The sequence below is a fragment of the Nestor notabilis genome, unplaced genomic scaffold (genome assembly GCF_000696875.1).
Source record: "Nestor notabilis isolate BGI_N333 unplaced genomic scaffold, ASM69687v1 scaffold11598, whole genome shotgun sequence".
Lineage (NCBI taxonomy): Eukaryota > Metazoa > Chordata > Aves > Psittaciformes > Psittacidae > Nestor > Nestor notabilis.
In genome coordinates this window covers 26,957-50,430 of record NW_009939642.1, presented here as the reverse complement: position 1 = coordinate 50,430, position 23,474 = coordinate 26,957, and the positions used below count along the sequence as shown (strand labels likewise).

The 23,474-nt window shown below is 41.6% G+C and overlaps 1 protein-coding gene across 1 annotated transcript in view; it reads left to right on the top strand.

Annotated features, from left to right (window-relative positions):
- UNC80 (unc-80 homolog (C. elegans)) overlaps positions 1-23,474 on the top strand; it is a gene marked incomplete at its 5' end in the record, with an annotated part of 118,213 nt that overhangs the window by 70,937 nt on the left and 23,802 nt on the right. The window contains 17 exon segments of the mRNA XM_010019970.1: positions 13-156; positions 1,682-1,782; positions 3,204-3,290; positions 4,061-4,244; positions 5,292-5,386; positions 6,267-6,356; positions 6,757-6,858; positions 9,148-9,328; positions 10,131-10,399; positions 12,788-12,922; positions 13,665-13,803; positions 15,485-15,581; positions 16,256-16,426; positions 16,631-16,723; positions 18,648-18,683; positions 19,024-19,242; positions 22,305-22,505. Coding sequence (XP_010018272.1) covers positions 13-156; positions 1,682-1,782; positions 3,204-3,290; positions 4,061-4,244; positions 5,292-5,386; positions 6,267-6,356; positions 6,757-6,858; positions 9,148-9,328; positions 10,131-10,399; positions 12,788-12,922; positions 13,665-13,803; positions 15,485-15,581; positions 16,256-16,426; positions 16,631-16,723; positions 18,648-18,683; positions 19,024-19,242; positions 22,305-22,505 — 2,344 coding nt within the window.

Below are 23,474 nucleotides of genomic sequence, written 5' to 3'. Positions count from 1 at the left end.
TTCCTGCTCCAGATGAAGAACACACTACAGAGCATACTCCAAACCACCATGTACCACAACCACCTCAAGCTGTGTTTCCAGCCTGCATCTGTGCAGCAGTGCTTCCCATTGTCCATTTGATGGAAGATGGAGAAGTCCGGGAGGATGGAGTAGCTGGTACTGACCTAGATTAAACTTCAAGGGATTCTTGCTTAAGGGTGGCAAAACCTGCCAGCACTTCGAACACTTACTTTTGCTGGAGCCATAACTAAAGTGGAAAAGAAGTGAAACACAACCTTGTATTTGCTCATAGTGCATGTTTCCTAGAAGTATTATGTGCTATATATTGTTATGAGTATATATGTTAGTTAAAAACTTAATGAATAATCTGTTGAATCCTCACAAGCTATTTGAAAGTAGATTCACAACAGAAATGTGACTCTAGGGTTTTCCCTTCTTCTCTTCACAATTTGTGTTTTGGTTTTGAAGGGTTTTATCTCTTTTGGTGCCCTAAAAAAATCTCTTCAGTTTAAGAAAGATATTGTGAAGTTGAAAAGGATCTGGGGCAGGAGGGATGCTAGGATGGTAAGAAGCCTTAACAAGTATTCTATGAGGAGTGACTGCAGAATCTGGGCTTGTTGGTGTGATGAAAAAGGAAACAAGGAGTTAGAGGAACTCCAGCTTAGAGGTTACAACTTGGGAAGTTCAGGTTAGAAATGTGGAAGGAACTTCCTAATAACTAGGAGCATACTGCAATTTCCATTGATTCTCCATCCACAGTGACTATTAAGACATGGCTAGTCAGAGCTGTGGTTGACATAATCTGGTGTAGATGACAGTCCTACTCTGTCTGGACTTGGACTAGCAGGGCTTGGACTAGAGACCTCTGAAGGTCTATTCCCACCAACATTTCTTGGATCCTGTGACAAACAGAAAGCCACCTATAAACAGCTTGAACATTCTGGTTATGGTCTGTGATGTATTAGTAAAGTAATAATGAATTTTTTTCTGTGTTTGTTTCTCTGAAACGTTTATGCATGGTGGACTGTTGCACTTCCTTCCTTTATCATCACTCAGCGTGTCAGCTGATTGCACATTTAACTTTCTGTTATATTTTTAATTCAGTTTTGGGTGGATGTAGTCAGCCACCTAAATAATGTATGTATGTGTCATTTTGTGATCAGGAACTGAGTACTGAAGACAAAATAATGAATAATTCTCTATTGTTTTTAGTCTTCACAGGATTGCAATTAGTTACACTTTGAGGAGTTGTTTATCAACACAATTCCCTGCTGACTGTCTGATACTGTCCACCAATACCAGACAGAATCTCTCAATGCATCACCATGAAACTGAACGTGTATGCATGAACAAAAAAGTATATGAATTCATGGTTTTTAATTGCCAGTTTTGTTCAGCTGGAGTTTTGTTATTTCTTTATTATTCCTCTGACTTCAGTGGTGAAGTGCTTCCTGTCATATCACCAGTAGTTAGACAAGGTTCAAATACTAGTCCCATCATTATTGCTTGAGATGACTGCACTGGTGACCAGGAACCCTAGTGCATCAAAGAGGCTCCTATGTGTTTCAGTCTGAAGCATGACAATTGTGGTAGAAAGTTAGGAATGTTTGTGTTTAAGTGTACCAGTTCAGGGCTTTTCCAAGGCAGACAGTTCTCACCTTGTTTTCTTTCTCCTTTGCAGTAAGTGCTGTTGCTCAGCAGGTCCTGTGGAACTGCTTAATTGAAGACCCCTCTACAGTTCTGCGCCATTTCCTTGAGAAGCTCACAATCAGCAACCGACAGGTAAACTCTTCTTCTCCCCACTGGCTGTATGTATTGCACAGCTAAAAGCAGAATCACGCTGTGGACATCACTAGAGAAGAACATTTGCTGCCATAATGTGGCTAAAAGTCTTTTAGGCCATATCATCAGTTGGCTTCAATCTTTGTCCACTTATGTAAATGGGAAACAGCTGATTTACCACCACTATGGATCTGACTTGCTCTAACCCAAGCTTTGAACAGCTGCTTAGTAAGGCACAACACTCCCTATCTAACACAGACAATAGTGCCTCCACTCGTGCCACTCTTTTGAGCTTTCTCTGAAAGATGGGGGATGGCCTTGTCTCTCTCTGGATTATTAAGACTGCTTTTTAGTGCCATGACTGAGCTTTAAGGAAGAAAAGCAAACCAGTTCTGGCTGGATGAAAGGCAGTGAGACTCTCCATAACACATTCTCAACTGCACAGTTGGTGTAAGGTATCAATACTATCACTGTCCTCATCTGCCAAGCCACCAGCTAAGAACTGTCTACAAAGTGAATATTAAACCTTGAGAAAGGCCAGGAAAAGCTGCTTTTCAGTTCCTTGAGTAATTGGGTCTCAGTGGCCTCACTATTTCTGAGACTTCTCATCCATCTCCCCAAGGCTTCTGTTTAAGTTCAGTTCTGTTTGTTCAATATCTTTGAGAAGGAAGCTGTACACTGTCCAGCCTTAGAGGCCTTTAAGCTATCATAGTCTGCTGTTTTACCATCTCTTCAAAGGCCTACTACACTACACAGAACACAGAGAACAGGTGCATTTCCTAGGAAGTTTTAGCAGATGTATCATTGGCATGGGTTGTCTTATGCACATTCATGCCCATAACACTAGCTGAAATTTGTTGTGGGTAAGAAGATGAGGACTATAGAAGAAATTCTTAATACAGTCTGTCTGTCCTAAGCTGAATGTGAGATTCCTTCCCCTCTACAACCCGTTCCCACCCGTTCCATAGGAAATGAATTAGTTTACATTTAAAGCAGGCAGTCTCTAAAGGAAGAGAATTCATATTCTGCCCATACCTTCCACCCAGCAGCCACAGCTACTGAGTTGACCTGAACTCAGCAGATTTCACAGATCATTGGGATAGTCAGTTGTTGTGATAAGCAACACAGGGATAATCACAGGGAGAAGAGTGCAGAATCAGGACATTGTACAGTCAGTACAATTTGCAATAGGAGGCATTGGTCTCTCTGAGTTAAAAGACACTGACCTGGGTGCTGTGCCCTGGGCCTTATTTTGGGAAATATGGGAGCAGTTACAAGCATATAGTTCTACTTCATGCACTGAGAGACAGAGCTGAACAAGGGAGTATGGAAAAATGGGAAGAAACAAAGCCAGAGAGGACAAGAGTGTGAAATCCATTCTCTATTTTGTGATGGAAAAAAAAACGTTTGTCTTCTTCCAGGATGAGTTGATGTATATGTTAAGGAAGCTTTTGTTGAACATTGGGGACTTTCCTGCCCAGACATCTCATATCCTCTTTAACTACCTGGTGAGTAGCTTGTGGGTCCAATGTGCAGCCCAGAATCTCACCTCTGCCTGCATGTATCCTAAAAAGTTAATCTTAGATAGATTAACTTTAGAACTGCAAGGAGATAAATGCTCTTAACTTTTCCTATATAACTCTTAACTCCTGGCTTTCAGTAGCCTTTCAATCCTTCTAGGGAGAGGAGAAGGAACCTTTATTTTTTTTATTAAACTCTTAATCTTGAATTTCTGAATTGAATTATAGACAATGAGTTGTAGACCAATAGAAGGATCCCAGTGCCAGAAACCTTTAATTATTTTACTTATTTTCATTCAGAAAGTGCTTTGCTTATGGACAGTCCTATTGGAGCAAATATAGCAGCTTCTTTTAAGATTGTGGAAAATGCATTTGCTGCAGTTAGGTGATGAAACAGACAAGATGTATGCTACTGCAGGAGCCCTCTGTTGTTTGGAGGTGTCTATGTGGCAGCACACCAGAGCAGAAGGCAAAGGCAATCTCTTACTGCAAAGATTCTCCCTTTTTCTCATCTACAATGGCTTTTAAAGCTGGGCTGCAACAGTACATTTTGCCCACAACCCTTATCCTCTCTAGAAAAAGGAAGAACAGTGCAGGCAGATTGTTCTGTAGTACATATAGAAACTTCCAGGATGTAAGGTTAATGAGTTTATCCCTCTGAGTGAAGAAAAGTAGAACAATGTTCTTATGTGTTTAGATCAATACTGTGCCCAATTAAAAGACTGTGCACAACCCGATATTCCTCTTACTACCTGCAGGTAGGACTGATCATGTATTTTGTACGCACTCCATGTGAGTGGGGCATGGATGCCATTTCTGCCACGCTTACCTTCCTTTGGGAAGTGGTGGGTTATGTAGAAGGACTCTTCTTCAAGGATCTCAAACAAACAATGAAGAAGGAACAGTGTGAAGTGAAGCTGCTGGTGACTGCCTCAATGCCAGGTATAAGAAATGAGTCTTTAAATCTCACTCCCTCACTTCCAAGTTCATGACCCACTCTACCAAAAAGAAGATCCATCAGAACTGGATCAGAAAAAGACCTGCTGCAAATGGCTGCATATTCTAAGTCAGTTTTTCTTAAGCTGAGGACTCAGTCAGTAAATTCCACCTCTAATTCACTGAGATTCAGGAAGCCACTTTAAGAGCTCTAAAAGAAGCAAACAGAAAGTGACTTAGAACAGTCTTTTCAATCCTGATGTTGAGTTGTGAAAGGTTGGCAGAATGATCTCTGCAAGACTATATCATTCAGACTCAGTTTGATTTGATGCAACCATAGAATGGTTTAGGTTGGAAGGGACCTTAAAGCTCATCCAGTCCCAACCCCCTACCACGGGCAGGGACACCTTCCACTAGAGCAGGTCGCTCCAAGCCCCTGTGTCCAACCTGGCCTTGAACACTGCCAGGGATGGGGCAGCCACAACTTCTTTGGGCACCCTGTGCCCGCACCTCAGCACCCTCACAGGGAAGAATTTCTTCTTAATACCTAATCTAAATCTACCTTCCTTCAGTTTAAAGCCATCCCCCGTGTCCTATCACTACATGTCCTTGTAAAAAGTCCCTCTCCAGCTTTCTTGTAGGCCCCCTACAAGGTACTGTAGGTACTGGAAGGCTCCTATAAGGTCTCCCTGGAGCCCTCTCTTCTCTCATTTAAGTCTTGAGAGAGCCCAAGAAGAGCATGCTGTGAGCCTAGGCTATCACAAGTCACACAAAAGATATCTTGCTGAAAACCAGGTCTGACCTTTTAATTTTGTTCATTACTCAGAGTGACAGTTGCTCCTAAAGCCAGCTCATTCTGTAGGAGCAGATCAATTTCTCATTAACTGTGAAGTGTGAGACTGTGCTAATGCTACAAATGGATTCCAGACAGGACTGGCATTGTTTGTCTGCCCAGGAATGAGTTTTAACTATCACTTTTCCTCTATGGGCAGTCTTTTGAAATTGAGCTAATTAAAGAGGTCGGGGACAATGCAAGTGTTTTTCTTCCTGTAGGCACAAAAACCCTTGTTGTGCATGGACAGAATGAGTGCGACATCCCAACTCAGTTACCAGTCCATGAGGACACACAGTTTGAAGCTCTTCTGAAGGTAGGAGTGAGTTTTTGAACCTGACAAACTGCTTAATAGTACATTTACCTGTATACCTGTATACCAGCAATACATTCTGCCTGACCGTCCTGTTTCAATGTTGTGAAGGGAAGTTCTGCTCACAAGCATTTCTGTCTCCCTGTGAGGACAGCTTAGTTGGCAACAAACAGGATCCCATATTAAAAGACAATAGAAATGTCCAGACCTCACAGACAGCCAAAACCCCACAAATGCAACTACATTTGAAGACAATGCAGCCTGTTGGGTACTTGCTGTATACTATCCTTTGGACAAATACATACATCATTTAAATGCTTGGTTTTATCACCACTAAAAACAACCGAATGATCAAGATCAGAGTGAAAGTGATGGTTCAGTAGCCATGACATCAGTTCCCCCTTCTGCCAAAGATGGCCTTAACTGAGCCGTATGGGAAGCAGATTTGTAAATGCCTTCAGTTCATGCAACTATGATAAATTTGAATGGGAATTACATCTCAGTGCTTTGAAGGATAGGAACTTTAGTGTTTCTGTACATCACCTATCACTAAAACTTAATAAACAGATAGTATGGAAATGGAAGCTGCAATACCCATGTGGCTTATGTAGCCAGACAAATACGTGCAGTATGAAGAAAAGAAAATAAGTAAGATCAGTCTTCAGGACTGTGATACCAGCATGCCTTGATTATCACAGACATATTCATGTACTTTATGATTAAAAAAAGATACTAAGAATTGATGCCAGAAGAGTGTACCAGCCTCAGGCATATCGATTTGTGCCTTTATACATTATTAGCTGGATATTCTTCTTTTGGGTATTGTGGTCTTTGTACAAGACAACTAATAAGTAACAGCATGGTTTTCTTTCTTCCTTTTCAGGAGTGTTTGGAGTTTTTTAACATACCTGAAACTCAGTCTTCTCATTACTTTTTAATGGATAAGCGGTGGAATCTTATTCATTACAACAAGGTAAGGCAAAGGTCAGGTCCAGATGACTTTGTTCTTTCTGTTCTGAACCTTTTCAAACATCAGGGTTATCTAAAAGAGAACAAGCAGACCATAAATAGGCAGAATTCTGTCCTGTGGGCACAACATCTCAGGTGTTTAGTTGTGTGTGGTGAAAGATTGGAGTTTGACAGATGAGGGAAGAGGCAGAAGTGGAGTCCCCTGCTCTTAGTCATTATTATCTAGCTGTCTTAGAAAAGAGCAGATTTCCCTTCTGTTTATGTTTTTCCATGATGCCTGACACTGTCTAAAAGCCTCTACCCAAAAGTTTCAGGAAGAGCTAAAGGGCCTTTTATTCAGTTCTGTTGAGAGATGCTGTTGTGAGTACATTTGTTTAAAACACACTTGTTTCCTTTCCTGGCAGACCTACGTCCGTGACATTTACCCTTTCCGGAGGTCAGTTTCTCCCCAGCTCAACCTGGTGCAGATGCATCCAGAGAAGGGTCAAGAGCTCATTCAGAAGCAGGTATCTTACTGTCATCGAACACTTCTGCCAAAAAACAAACCCTTTAAATAAACCTTTCTTTTCCCTTTTGAGGCCTTCATTCGTGCTGCATGCAGATAGAGAGCTTTGCTGGAGAAGTAGCACTTGGCATGAAATCTGCTCTGGTGCCACTGGACAGGTGTATAGTATTTTAAGAAGAGTCAAAGAATGCAATGTGAATTCTCTCTCACTTTCTCCAGCCAGCTTCTTTTAGGTGGATCATTTTGTGTTCTCATACATTTGGCCAGAAAGCTTCAGTTGCCTTAGCTTCAGAAGTTGCTTATTCCTTTCTTTAATGAGACCTCTGGCTGTGGAGCAGAAATTCTCTTCTACCTTCCTTTTTGTCCTCTCATTGTAGAGAACGTTACCTGCCTCTCTTCCTTTTCGTGCTCTCAGATACTAGTCTTTTACCATAGCTGCTTCCAGAGGCACAACAGTAGCAATTGTTTCATCAGGGGGAATATCCACCCTCAGAAGAGCACTGTCTTCCCTATCTTCCAGCGTCATGACCTGATATCTGTCTGATCATAATGTTGTACGGCTCCCAGGAGCTCTCCCTTAGGAACTAAACCCCAAGTGGCAGGCCAGTGCCATTAATGTGCTGCAAACCCCTACAGGTACCAACTCTTTTGACAGTAAGACAATGGTATTGAGCTCACTCTACCTTTCGAAACACCATGTTCCGTTTTCCACAAAAGCAAAGTTGTCTCAGTAGCACAAAATTGTTTGTTTAGGGAGAAGTTGCTCCAGCTGTGTCTGCAAAGGATGATAACAAGCAGGAAATAAAATAAAGGGGGTGAGGGGAGGGATGTGGTTAAACAATATGAGTTTGGTATTAACAGTTGTATTACTCCAGCCAAAACCCAGCTACTGTAGTTATGTTCCTAACGTGTGAGTGCAGGGGCAGGAAATCATCATCAGGAATGATTTTAAAAAGCACCTATAAAGCTTATTAAGAGGACTAGCAGCTAAAATAATGGAGAATATCATTAATGTCACCTCATGTGTGTATGGTACAGAAAAGGGAAATATTTCATGTGCTGCATCTGTTAGTAGAAACTCTATAAAAGTCTGAAATTACTTGGGATCATTTTGGTTGCTTCTCTGACAGAAATCCTTACTCTGGTTCTCGAAGATGTGTCCCAAATATCAAATAAATGAGTTCAGTATGCCCTACATGACCCAAAGGTACTAAAATGGCCTGTCCAGTTTTTTCAGGGCATTATTTTGCATTCCACATTTTTCTATTTACAGTACTTAGAGGCCAAAATATTTCTAAAGTAAAACTTAAATCAAGTGTCTACCAGCCTCTCTGTAGTCATGCAAGAAGTTGCTGGACAACATCCAGCTTGAGCAAAGAAAATTGCACTGTAGTGTCTATCCAGAGAGCAGCAATCCATGGAAAACTTCTTTCTTTACTGTTGATTGGTTAAGCACCCAGAGCAAGGTCGTAGTGACCACAGGACAGAGGAAGCTGAGCTTTGTCACATGTTAAGCCACACACTTCAAGTTTTGGCTTCATCCCAGTAGCTAAGGATTGTCTTAAAACTGTTTCCAAAGAAAGTTGCTTCTACTACTGAGCATCACCCTGCCTTATAGTTACTTTCAGCATCAAAATAAAATAGCTACCCTGACTAGTCCTACCAGTCAGAAGTTCAAAGGAGGCTGGTAGAGTGGAACTCAGTTTCCCAGTAAACCAGAAGCAATAGTCTGAAGCCAGCAGGACTTTGCTCATTTGCAGTAACTCAGAATCTGGTCTGCTTTGTTTTATTGACTACTTTTCTTTTGCAACTATACATACACCTTCTATGGCCATTCATGAGCAACCTCAATCTAGAAGGTAGATAACAATTCCAGCCTCATGCTGAGTACAGTCCAAGCCCTTGCAGAGAGCAGCTACAACTATTGACTTTCAGTTTGGAGTTGGTTTGCCTCTGAACTCCATGGGGCTCACACTGGCAAAGCTTACACTAATGCGTGACACAGTCACAAAGTGTTTGACAGCCACTCAGGGTCAAACAGAAAGTGTTGTTAAGACCTCTTTTAGAAGCATGATCCATCTGTGGAGCTGGGCTGAAGGACAGTGGTCACACCAATTCTAGTGAAAGGGTGCAGCACTGGCCTATGAATTCCAGCAGGATCCTCTAGGCCATGAGAGGAGCATCTTTCCCATTAGAGAAAGCTATGGAAGCTAACCTAGTGAAGTGCATATACGTTGTAAAGAACTTTTTGATCAGGCTGACTCTGATGTTGTCTCTTTCTTTCTCTCAGGTGTTCACCCGCAAACTAGAAGAGGTGGGGCGGGTGTTGTTCCTCATATCACTGACACAGAAAATCCCTACTGCTCACAAGCAGTCCCATGTATCTATGCTCCAGGAGGACCTCCTCCGCTTGCCTTCATTTCCCCGAAGTGCCATTGATGCCGAGTTCTCACTTTTCAGTGATCCCCAAGGTATGGCCTTTGATAGCTTTCTCTGGTGGTTGGATGGAGCCCAGAAGGTTTCTGTAAGGCGCTTCATTTGCCTTAGAAACACACAGGCCTGTAGCATTACTGATAAATCTCTTCCTAGGGAAAACGATAAGCACAACAGCAGAAAGTATTTTGCTGTTAGAGGTCTCCAGACAAAGCTACTTTCTTTGGACCCAAATGAGAATAAGTGATAATTATGAATTAAAATTATGCATGAGACTACAGCTGCAGTACTGTGCCCAGTAGCATAACTGCAACTAAAAAAGGATTGCTTAGAGTCCTTTGCCATCTGCTCTGAGGAAGCAATGGACTTCCAGTGAAGACTGGGTAAATTCTGCAGCAGGGATATAGAAACAGCCCACTTACTTAGAAAGGTTGCTCTGAAAGTCAAGTAGAGTTTCCAGCCTAACTCGGGGATTAAACAGTTCACTGTTGCAGGATGGTAAGCATCAGCGAGTGCTGTAACAGGCCCTGAAGGCACTTGCTTTTAGAAGCCTTATTGTAACTGCATCAGTGTCCTGTAATGTGTGGGACATCTGAAGGAGAATTTTCAACCAGGGGGGAGGAGATTTAATGAGCTCTGTGATACCATTCTTCATCTTCATGTGTATTGCTTTTACTCAAAGTTTGCTTAAGCCCTTTGGGCACTTCCGGAAGTACAGGAAGGCAGAATGATGGTCACTGTTGTGGGAGGGCTTTCTGGAGAGGCCTTTGGCCTCTGGGAATGTTGTGAAGCTGGCTGTGGTGGACAGAGCTGATTGCTGTTACCTCTTCTCCATGGCAGCTGGGAAAGAGCTCTTTGGTTTGGACACTCTTCAGAAAAGCTTGTGGATTAAGTTGCTGGAGGAGATGTTCCTTGGCATGCCCAGCGAGTTCCCCTGGGGGGATGAGATCATGCTGTTCTTGAACGTCTTCAACGGTGCCCTGATCCTGCACCCTGAGGACAGTGCCTTGTTGAGGCAGTACGCTGCCACAGTCATCAACACAGCTGTGCACTTTAACCACCTCTTCTCCCTCAGCGGGTACCAGTGGGTTCTCCCCAGCATGTTGCAGGTGAGCCACTTCCATGAGCAATATAAGGGAAGACTTCGGAGCAAGTGCTTTGCTATAGAACTGTCTCCCTCAGTGTTTTTTCCTCTGGGGATGGCTGAAATGTGGGGAATAATTGAAATATATGGATTTGCTGCTTGCTGAAACTAAATTACATTAACTTCTTTAGGTATGATAATTGTATTACCTGAAATGTAAATAGCAACAGAAAATAACACTGAATGTTTATGCAAAACTGTATGTTCTCTTTCAATGTGAGTGATGGCAAACACTGGAAGTGTTGGAAGTGGAGTTTCTCTTCACTTTGAGGTGTACAAGTATGCCTTTTTCCCTGTTGACATTTGAGAAAAATCAGCTACTGAAAATAAATAAAAAACCCACCAAGCAACAAAATATAGTTCTTTTACAGACAGAAAGGGTATTTCTGCAGGGCTTGAAGTATCGAAATAGAAATTTAGCATTTTAATGCAAATACAGAAAAAGTTATAATTTATGCAAAAGAAGCAAAGCCCATGACATCCCCACATATGTTCATTTTAACATAGTTAACAGAGCATAGTAATTAGAATCAGTGATGAATTTAACTATCTAAACAAACTCTTTAGTAACTGGAAACTCTGATACCATGTCTAACATGGTTAGATAAGTATGTATTGGATCCAGATCTGCAGTGTATGGGCTTACTCATTAGAAACAAGACACTTTGAAATAAAAATAGCTTAATTTGAAGTACCTGACAGTAATCATTCAGCATAGTGAGGAACTCTCCTTCATTTTCACTTTTCATACTGAGAGAAATTACTTTTGCAATTCTTTCCTATCTCTACCCCCTTACCAATTATTGTCAACTACTGAATTAATAAAATACCACTCACTGGAGGCAAAAAAAGCAATTGCAAAAGAAAACACAAGTGATCTGCTGGCTTCTTTGTGGTCATCACAAATACTTGTACCACTTCTGGGCTTGAATCAGCCATTAATAGCTGAATTCCTGAAGCGCCTATGCACATACCCCCTGCAGGGCTTTTTTTATTGCAGGTTTTTCCATATACAGTTAATGATTTCCCTTTCCTCAAGTAAATGACATATTGCAAGTGAACATGCCATGGTGGCTGACTGTCCTCATAAGCATGCTAGAGGCTTCTGGTTGTATTTAACACATGCTAATCTCTTCAGCCTGTGAGGCTACTGAGAAGTGAACACATGTCTGCAGAGGTCTCACACTCTAATAGTATTTTAGAAACCTTCAAGAGTCCTGTGCTGTAATGTGAATTTTGCACTACCATAAAATCTCAGCATTTCCTGTTGCCATCAAATAGCAAGAAAACCCTACCTACTGCCACCCCAAACCTCCCACAGACTTGTACCAGCAGAGAAGTGCAGATAGGCAATTGACACGGGCAGAAGGAGGAAGCACAGTGAAGTTGTTCCTAGCAATTTATACTGTTTACATAACTGAGAAACAAATCCCACGTCTTTGGCAACACATTGGCTGCCTGGTTCAGTGGCCAGCCCTGAAGGAAATGCCACTCTAAAAACCTTAAAATATCTTAATAGTAGGTGGAACTGTCAGAGTGTTGGAGGACAGGCTGGGAGTTCAAATTCTCTTGACAAATTGAAGATGTAGTCTGAAAAAAGGGGGAGAAAAAACAGATTATGTTTATCAGGTTGGACACAGAGAGGTCCTTATGAATAATCAGCCATATAAATATGGAAGGGAAAGTAGGTGATTCAGTAGCACTGCTGCAGGACAGAATACTGGAGTTGTTACAGTTTGGAAGCTAAACATGAATCAACAGTGTCTTTCTGTTGAAGGATAAAAAAGAAAACACCTCAAATGCTGCTCTGGGGTGACTGTACAGATCTGTAGCTTGTGAAAGAAACATGGAATAATTCTGCTGCTCCAGTGAGCAGTGCTTGTGACTTGAAGCACTGGCTTTGTCCAGCTGTGGGCACTGCACAAAAGCTATCAGTTAACTGAAGGTACTGCATACTGGAATGGGGATCTAGAAAACATGTCATGTGAGAAAGGACTGAAAGAGCTGATTTCATTGACTGAAAAAAAGATGAAGATTGAGGAAGAAAGCGCTAACTGGCTTCAAACAAGTGAAGTGCTTCTAGGAAGGAGAGGGAAGGAATCTACCTCTGATACATATGACAAAAAATAATGGACCAAAGCTGTGACAGGGAAGGTTTAAGCATGACAAGCAAATCTTTTTTCTAAGGATAGTTTGAAATGCATTGCAGGAAGGGCAGTCAAGTCTCCATCTTTAAAAACATGTTAGGCAAACATACCAGGAATGACAAGGCTGTAGTTGATATGGTCTGGGGTCAGGAGGTGAAGAGCCCTCCCACTGGAGTAGCACTTCCATGTCCTTTTCATTTGCTCAGGTATATGCTGACTATGAAAGCAACCCTCAGTTACGCCAAGCGATTGAGTTCGCGTGCCGCCAGTTCTACATCCTGCACCGCAAGCCCTTTATTCTGCAGCTGTTTGCAAGTGTGGCCCCTCTCCTGGAGTTCCCTGTGAGTAAAAGCCATTCCCTAGTCTCAGCTTGGGGAAGCCTGTGTGTGCAGCCAGCCCCCCATCAGACATCACAAAGAGAAAGCAATTCTTACTGAACATGTGCTTGCTGCACTTGGTGCTGCAGAGAACCACGTCTAGAACTCATTTCTGCATGCTTCTTGTTGGTCAGTTGATTTTAGCAGGATGCTGAGATAATGGGCCACTGGTATCCAGGTAAATGTGGTCTCACTTTAAATTTCTCTATATAAATACGTTATAAAAGGACAATAATGTTTTGTAATTAAATGCAAATCCTTTCTTAGAATACAGCAATAGGAACTAAAGCTTAATGCTTTAGTTTAGTGGACTATATGACTGAATTGAAGCCATGTTTTGAAATATTCAGTAATTAATTTTCAACATTTTAGTGAGTTAAAAAACAAGTTAATGGAACTTTAATTTTAAGTGGGACAGCCAAATCTAACTGTACATACACTGCGAGCACACACATTTTTCTCCTTCAAAGGGCAGCAAAGATCTGCTCTTTCTGGGAAGTAGCTGTGTGCAGTTTTCGGATGATGCTTCCACTGTAGCATCATCAATGTGTTGAGTCAGGCAAGGCTTCTTCTTAGGTAGCTCCAAGCTCTTGAACTCCATGTAGGCCCTTTGTCAAAAACAGGTTGCCCACACCTCCAAATAAAGGTTCCTGAGGTGCACACAGGCCCTCAGAAAATTAACCATTAATGCCTGTTGTTGAAACAGGATGCTACAAACAATGGAACCGGCAAAGGAGTGTCAGCTCAGTGCCTGTTTGACCTGCTGCAGTCTTTAGAGGGAGATACTCCAGACATTTTGGACATCTTAGAGCTGGTGAAAGCAGAAAAGCCTCTCAGGTCATTAGGTAACAGCAAAGCACCCTTTATTCAGTAATTCTGGTTTGGTTTTTATTGATTCAGTATGCACTTGATGCAGCATGATTTGTTCAGGGCCTTTTTCTTCTCCCAGAATGCAGTCATATCTGGGTTTTATGCCTTGTGGGGCTTTTAAGGTTAACTTTATCCCCACCATCTTTCTGATATTTGTGGCAGGAGGGGAAATACTAATTTATTTTATTCCAAAGCTACTTTTTCTGCATTGAGCCTGCTAGTCTGAGACTAGCCCCTGGCATTTTAAATTTTATCATGTGTGGGTGAGGAATAAAGATGCCTAATAAACTGTATCATGCTGACAGGATCATTGTCATCCTTTCCTCTGCTCCATGTGGGCAGGAAAGAAAAGCATCCTCTCCTGTGGGCGGACTGTGACTAGTAAATGATGGATGCCATTCAGACATTCAACAGTGCTGAGTTCTAGTGGGGGGTGCTGATTTATCACAAAGCAGAATATGTATGGCTGTATGATTCCAGCACACTGTGTCTCTTGATAGTTATACATGCAATGCAGTATTAAAGAATTTGGCTGCTTTATGATTTGCAGGGAAGTAATTTTTGCTGGTTTTGTAAGAATCTGCAACTTCTCTTCCAAATTTGCACCTCCTTTGAATAATGCTTATTTTGATGAACTGTGAAGCCTTAGAGACAAAGGTTTGTTGTTATATACTGGGATTTTATGATGCTGCACAATTATGTCACAAGTTATAACGTAAAATGGTACAAAACCAGAAGATATTTCTTCCTCTTTGTGGATTGTAGTGAACATTTATATAAAACCTTTGGGTTTTCTGTGGAAGGTTATTAAAAGGCATCTGAAAATTCCCAAGTGTGTGTTGATGATGAGGCTGTAGATGAGTATGTTGTGTGCCTGGTGTTTTCCATCAGGCACACAACATCAGAATTTCCATCAATTCTGTTAGACCAGAATTATCTAAAACATGTGACTTCCAAGTTCCATTGTTCAAAGTGATTTACATGCTTTGGGACGTAAAGTTTGGCTTGTGCTCATGCATACCAAAGTCACTCTGAAAATGGGACTATGGTTGTATTACAGATACTATTCTTTGGATACTTCAGTTTCTTGGTGCCTGGCACTAATTACTCCCAAAGCAATATTTGTAGTATGGGACTTAAATGCTTTTGAAAACTTCTTCTTAAATCACTAGCAAACCAGGCTCACTTTTGTGCTGGCATCCATGTGGCTACTGGGATAGAAGCAGCTTGATTTTTCAGAAGTAAAACTATCTTCTGCCTTCAGTGGTGTATCAGCATGATTTTTAGTGCAGTGGAAACATCTAGGAAAAAGCAGAGGGAGCATAAAAATTGTCATCAAGTCGACATGTGTCCTTGTCCTATATGAGCTTAAGAATCTGCTTTTGATGGGTTGTATTTAAAGTGGAACTCCTTAAGCTCAGCAATGATTTGACCTACTGAGAATTGTTTCTCACCTACTGAGTTCTTGGATGGCAGGGTGCAAGTGGGAGTGCAACATATGGTTCCTTTATATAGACAGATTTTTGTCAAAAATTCCTACTGGGAATTGTTAACATAAGAAGCAAGCAGTTGTAGAGGGGAAGAGGAAGGAGTGTACTAGCTCCTTTCATACTCAATATGTTTGTGTGGTAGTCTCATATTGCTTTACTCCTTCAGACTTCTGCTATGGGAATGAAGATTTGACCTTTTCAATCAGTGAAGCCATCAAGCTCTGTGTGACAGTGGTGGCCTATGCTCCAGAATCATTCAGAAGGTGCTAATCTGTTTTCTTGGTTTTCTGAAAAGCAGCATATGGCATGTGAAAGCAAGGTTGACAAATGGAAGCAGGGGATATAGAAATGGATTCTAAGCATGGGGCTTCTCCGTGAGGCCAAGCCTCTGCTGTTGATACCTTCCTTAGGGCTCTGGCTCCAAATCGTGCCAGCCACTGGCTGCAGCACTAAGCTGGATGGCAGTTGGAGCAGAAACACGTAAGCTGTATTTCCAAGTGGGGATCACGCTGTGTCCTGCAGGTTTCTGTTGTCAGAGGAGCAATGGAGAGGGAACTGGAGGGGAGAAATGGGCAGCTGGAAAGAACAGGAAGATACCAGGAAGAGGGGAGGTAAACTGCTAAAGCAAAAAGGTTAGTCTCTAAGAGGGAACAAGAGAAGAAAGGTGTCTTTGGAAGGGAAAATGAATGTCTGCAAATGGGTGACATATTCAGAAGATACCCAGAAGTTCAGGTTGTTTTTACTGTTTCATGCATCAGCTAATTTTCCTCCTGATCCAAGAGTTTCTTTGGCCTGGCACTGCTTATCTGGTGAGAAGCAATGAAATCACAAGGCTAGTGAGAGATCCAGGGTTCTTCAGATAGAAAATTAAGCTTATGTCTGATGCGAGTTTCAGGATTGACAAAATGAAACAGACCAAGTATTGGTTATTTTCCAGCCTCCAGATGCTGATGGTCCTGGAAGCACTGGTTCCCTGTTACTTGCAGAAACTGAAGCGACAAACCTCTCAAGCAGAGACTGTGACAGCAGCTCGTGAGGAGACTGCTGCTATGGCTGCCCTTGCCACCTCTTTGCAGGCCCTCTTGTACAGTGTAGAAGTTCTCACCAGGTAACCCACATGGATTCAAAGATCTGGCCTGCATTTGGTGTCAGTTTGGGGAGAGAAAATGTGCGGGAGGTCACAATATGCAGCTTAGCTTGAATAATGGTGGAGTTTCAGACATGGTAAAATTAGTGCCACATTTCACCAGATCACAAGCAGTGTGCCCCTTAGATTTAATCTTCAGTATGCTATTCACCTTCCTTCTGCCAGGCCTATGACAGCCCCACAGATGAGTCGATGTGACCAAGGCCATAAAGGGACCACAACAGCAAACCACACCATGTCAGCTGGTGTGAACACCAGGTAAGTCAGTGGGATTTTCTTTTTTCTCATTTTTCTCAACAGCTTTTTTGCTTTTATTCTTTCTTTTTTTTTTTTTTTTACTTAAAGTAACATCTTATTGCTCGTCTGTCTGAGGAAGTGCTCTAGGTACTGTGAGAGAAAACAGTCAGATAAAAAAAGCACACAGGACTGCATTTATGACAGTAACCAAAATCCTCAAGACTAGAATTTCTAATTTAAAAGCATCTGACTAAATAGAACACCAGGATATCAAAATGGAGGACACCCATCCTAAATGTCTTTTTCTTTGTTTCCCTTTTTGCACTCTGGAAGTACACTGACAAAGCAACTATGTCCCTCAGTTCTCTGCTTTGCTCCCTTCTGAGACCGCTGTCAAAGTGGCTACTGGGCAGAGCACGCTTAGGTAGCAGAAGGGTCAGATCCCTCTGGATTTGTTCTGAGAGTGAACAGCAGTACAAGCTCAAACTGCATGTCAGTTGAGACTCAGACAGGCACCTCCTTTAGCTGCTTTTTTTCCCTTCCCCTTTTACTTTTCCTATGGTCTCTTTCTGTCATCTTTACCTCCACATCAGTCTGGGGGTTTTTTTGGGCTGCTGAAAATTAGACAAGGCCCCTGGACAATTTACTCCTGGAGCAAGGGCTTACAAAATCTTGTTACAAAATCCACCCACAAGCATTTGGGATTATGAAGGTTTTCTTTGCAGTACTGATTACTCTTCTGGGCAGCCTTGCCTTCTCTTAGCCAGGCTGTGCCTTACTATGCTTAAAATCTGCATTTTTGTGCTCACCTGGAAAGGGAATTCTTCTATAGCTGTTCTTGCAGAGCAGAGATTTCCTCTGGATTTCTCTTTTATCTGTAACAGCTGATAGTAAGTCTGTGCATAGCCAACAGTCCAGTACAATACCATGGCCTGTACAGGACTGTAAATCAGGAACACTTTCTGGCAAGCAATGCTTTCCAAATTTTTCCCTTTTTTCTTTGTATTGAAGGAAGATAGAAATCACTCTCTGCATGAATCATGAAAGGGCTGTTATGTCGATTTATAGGTGTGTAGTGTATACATCTCAGTTGGTAAATCCTGGAATCAGTCTGTTGTTCTTTAAGATGGATTCATTCACGGATGAAACACAGCTTTGACTTTCAATCCCGGATCTGAGAAACAGACAAAGCCCTTCATGCTCTAGCCTGAAATGGATATATGCCATTTACTTCCATTGCAAGATTACCCAGTCTAAGGAAAATAAGGTGTAATGGAAAGTAATGCTTTATTATTTGTCTGCTGATTTGGGAGAGCAGTTAATATGTATCTGCTGACGGGCAATGTAGAGACTCTTGATGCTGTGTGACACAACCATCTTGGTTTACATTTCCAGATCTTTCTGATTATCAAATATTCAGTCTCTGATCCAAAATATTTTTGCACTGCTCCAGGTTTCCTGTTGTATTATCATTGCAACAGACATCTGCTAGCACCAGCAGGAGGCTCATCATGGTAGAATGATCACTGTTCCAGCACTGGATGTGTTAGCCAAGGAGCGCAGGGTTTGTTTATGTTTTCTCAACAAGGAGAAAATGACAATAAATCAAAGAATATTCCCTCCACTAGGTGACCTCTGGCTTCATGAAACAGGCTGAGCACTGGGGTGAAAATCAGTAGGAGACATTTTTGAGAGAGTTTTTAAGCCTGAATTTTTCCTTTCATAACAAGGGCAATAACTATAGAAATCTGGGTTTTGCTGCTAGTTGGGAAATAAAGGCTATCCAGTGTTGTCTACATATAGCCACTGTTCCAGTGACACAAGATACCATCCTGCCCATGGCGAATACACCTCTGGGCTAGAACAGTGTCACCTTTTTTCAGAAAAGCACAGTTTAGGCACTGCCAAGTTGCTGTTTACAACTGCACTGTTTCTGTTTCCCCAGGTACCCAGAACAGGGAGCCAAACTACACTTTATCAGGTACAGTAAAATCTTCACCCCATCTTCCCTGACCTGTGATGAATTGTTCCCCAGCAGTTTCCAGGTTCACCAGCACTGGGTCCCACCCACTGTTGCTGTGACAGCTACCTCAAGGATGGGTAGCAAAGGATAGTTCATGCAGAAATTATTTACTTTTTTTCACAAGACACTGCAGATTATAACTTCCCTTTTTTAATTTACTGCAGATACAGCTCTCTTCCTTTTCAATGGCAGTGGAAAGCATCTGTTGCAAAAACAATTTGGAGAGGTTGTTATGATCTATCCCTGCTGTCCCACTGCATGTAACACTTCCTACTTTTTCTCATTTTATACCCTCCAGGGAGAATCTTCACCTGCTGGAAGAGGGCCAGGGTCTCCCCCGAGAGGAGCTGGATGAGCGAATTGCCAGAGAGGAGTTCAGGAGGCCACGGGAGTCATTGCTGAATATCTGCACAGAGTTTTACAAGCACTGTGGTCCGAGGCTGAAGATCCTGCAGAATCTGGCTGGTGAGCCACGAGTGACTTCTCTGGAGCTGCTGGATGTGAAGTCCCACATGAGGTATTCCGCAGGCTTTCTGGTTTTACTTACTCATTTCAGGGGGATTCCTTTTTAGCTCTTAGTTTTTTGGTAATAGCAGATAGATAGAATAACTTTTTGGTAGTGTAGTTGCATGTTGCTGTCTGAAACATGGAGAGCTTTGGATGTTCCTTAGATTGTACCTGATGCTGCTTGGGTATAGGAAGGTTTCATATAGTCTCCTCTGGTCTCATTCAGACTCCCATCTCCAGTGGATGAAATGGCTCCATGGAAGCCCATCTGATCTTAAGGTCCTTGCCAACCCAAACCATTCTGTGATTGTAAGATTCTGTGACTGGCTGTGGATTATTCCTCTCTTGAGTGCTATACTTTGTTCCTCAGGAATACCTTATAAAGGAAGATGAAGGGTGACAGATCCTAGCAGTGTCCTGAACCAGCTCTGTTCCTGTCCCTGGACTCTAAAAGCTCTTCTACCTTTTACACACATGCTCTTCAAAAAATGGCAAGGGCCCTTAGGTGGCAGATTCTGTCACAATTAGAGATCTTTGGATTGAGGCTGTCTCTATAGAACAGAAAATTGTGTTCAACATTAATTTACGTGTTGTTTAACAGATGCCCCAGATTCCTTTGGGAGTCAGGAGGTAGCTTTTTTGGTTTTCATATGTGTTTGCATATGAATTGAATGTTGCTGTTCCCCCCCACCCCCCAGCAAAAGTTTAATAATTTGGAGGGCAATTTTAAAGAGATGTCTGTTTCCACAAATATTTGCCATTCTTATGTAGTGCTTGGCTGCAAACAAACTGAAAACCTGATGGGCATGGCTGCTTTTGCAAGGGACACAAGCCTCAGAAGTCAATACATCTGTTTGGCTGCATTGCAACCTCCGTGACTTTTAGCAATAGAAGCCTGAGATAAGAACTTTAGTCTTATGTTAGGAACAAAGTGAGATGCTCAGGACACATTATGTCCTTGGTTAAACATGTTGGGTTGGTCTTTTTCATTATTTCAATGGGAGTGAGGAATATGCATCTCATGAATGAGCTTTATTTAGTGCAGTAAAGTTAAGGGGCTTGCTCCTTTTTTCTACCCTAGTTTTACATTTGTATGTATCATGAATGCTCCAGTGTGCTACCCAGAAGCATTTGCAGTTCAGCAGTAATGTGGGAACTTCATTTCCGCGTGTTTTTATATTCCAGACTAATGTAGTTTAACTGTTCTTAACACTATTTCATGTCAGTCTCCTGAAAGACGAGTTTAACCAGCTTAAATCCGTATGTACAGAAGGTGTTACTGGTATATTTTCTGGAAAGATACTTTCTTGAGAGAAGCTTTCTGTGTGGTGGAGTCACAGTACACAGAAGAGGCTGCTGGCAAATACTGCATTCTTTTCAAGGGAGAAGGTTTTTCCATGGTCAAAGGTTACAGGAGTAAAACTAAGGGATTGATTTGCAAAAGATAATGAGTTGTGCTCTGATCCTCTTACGGCTCTTGGAAAGTGCTAGAAATAACTGCCTTATTGGGGTTAAAATCTAAATTGCTTTATCATAGTTAGCCTAAATAAAAGCAGGCTTTATCTCGATTCTTACATAAATTCATTTCCTAAGTATCAGTGAAATGACTGACAGGATTTAACGGCTGGAGGGGAAAAAACCCTTAGTTCTAAGTAGAGAGCAGATTTACCAGGATGTGATGTGACAGCCATGGTATTGGAAGGCTGACAGATGCCATTTCAGAGATTTCAAAAAACAAGATAATGTTCTAGTCACTTCAGAAAGGATCAATCTCACCCAGTTTTAGCCATTTAAAACTTAAATGTTTAGACTGCAAAAGTCCTAAAGATCTTTTTGGACCCAATGAAAAGAGAGCTGCACATCTACTTAGCTGTTTATCCCAGTATTTCAGGAATATAAGAGTTTCCCAGGTTGCTTATTTCCGCATGAATAGAGCTAGAAGATTAATTGAGGTTGATGTCTCAAGTTGGATGAGATGGATCTTGTGCTTTATAACACATAAGAAAGTCTTCATATACCATTATGTACCACTGATACAGTATTGCCAGAAAGAAGCAGAATCATATGATAATTTAAATTTCACAGTGTTTAAGAAAACAGATCTACTCTATAGTAGGACAAAGTACTTGTAAAAAGTAATAATGGGGAAATACTGCATAAAGAGACACTTCTATAGCATTTTTGGTTAATCTGAGGAACTCGTAGCCCTTGATATTGCTAAGCAGATTTTAAAGAGAATAGAAATATGTCCTATTAGTTGAAGGCATTACAAAAGAAGCCCCCACAATACGAATAGGATTGTACTGTAATCGTACACTATGAAGTCTATTGGGAGTATAGATATTTCCATGCCTTTTATTAGTAGATGTAGCTTTATTGTCTTTGTCTACTGCAAATATTCAGGTCTTTCAGTAGATCTTTGTCAAACTGGAAGTGCAAGTAAAATGTTGCCATGGTATTTCACAGTCAATACAGAAAATGCCATTGGCGAGGCCATCTGGGAGGGTTAGAAGAAGCAACAGCAACACAATCTGTAGAGGTGTTAGGAGAAACAAATCAAAGCTGCAGGGAGTAATGATACAAAGTACATGTTGTGTAAACCTATGGGACAGCACATTATTTTTAGAATTTAACACCTGAAAATTGCAGTGAGACCTCTTAAAGTGGTGGCACTGAAAACAGTCATGAAACCAAAACAAATTGCTCATTGATTGACATACAGGTGATGTCAGGTACGTGTATCACAGGCATTTGCCATGTTGTAATCTTACTAATAGCTCAGGTACTTTTATTTTAGCTACACAATTCTGTGATTCCTGACATTTGTTTGGTGCATTTAATATCAGTGTAAAAATAGTCTTTAAAGCATTCACATGTATAGAAATAGTTATTCCAGCCAAAGAATCTCAACAGGCCAGGAACCGTGGTGTCAGGTCTATGAGTTTAAATAGCAGCACGTTTGACTTTTGCATCTTTTTCATGTCACTAGACTACTAAAGATCTATCTGTTAGTTCAGTGACACACGTGGAGAAGTTGTATTTGATTTTCCTCCTAACAAACCCTGGTTTTAGATTGGCAGAAATCGCACATTCCCTGCTGAAACTGGCACCTTATGACACGCAGACGATGGAAAGCCGAGGTCTCCGGCGCTACATCATGGAGATGCTGCCCATCACTGACTGGACAGCTGAGGCGGTGAGACCTGCCCTTATCCTCATCTTAAAGAGATTGGATCGTATGTTCAATAAAATTCACAAGATGCCTACTTTGAGGTGAGCAGGTACAGTGGAAACCCTCTGGGGTCCGTTTCTGATGTTGCAAGCCTTGAAGTGTGGGTATGTCATTAACTAAAGCTGTCGTGTTGCAGTGAACCTTTACAGCGTATCAGCAAATGAACAGATGTTTTTATCTCTGTAAGTGTGCATTTATGTTGATGTTTTTGTTGTGTCTTCTGGTAGCAAAGAAAGTCATGGTATTAAGAACTACAGAGAGAACTTCCAGAAATCTCATTTTTCTTTCTCCAAAATAAGTCTTCAGATTTGTACCATCACACTACTCTTTCTTTATTTTAGCTGTGAGTTGGCAGTCTCAGCTGAGAAGCCAAATGATGTTAGAGAACATTATAATTCAGGACTCAGACACAAAGCTTTCATATGTACCCAACTAAGACTGAGCAAATAATAGGGAAGTGATCTCTTCTTTCTGGCATCACTATCTATCACATTTCTTTGGCTAACAATCTGCTTTAAGAAACTCCTGCTCTTAAAGGGAATTTAGAGGCAGAAATTTTAATGCTTCTCCTTCTTGTTGGTTTGATTCTTTGCCATGTCTTGCCTGCTTCTTGCTCATTCTTTCTTTTCTTGCTCATACTTTCTTCCGCCTCAAAGGCAGCTTAGGGGTCTTCCTGTTCCTGAACATCTTTCCTCTTTGTGTAAGCTGAATGAATGCTCATAAATTAAAATGCCTTTCATATTCTCTCTGTCTGTGCCTGTACATATGCCTGGCTGAAGTTGCTCTTCAGTACACAAGGGACAGAGACAGAAAAGACTCTGGACCAAAAGCAGCAACTACAGTTAAGTGTAGCCAAGAAGTCTGTCAGTGATGGAGCTGGGTATCAGACCCCAGAAGCCATCCACTGGGATACTCACATCAGAATCTTATATGCTACCTCCTGTGGGCACCCTATTTCAAAACCAGTGTCTGATGGAAACAGTGTATGTGTAAGAACAAGTACAAGAACA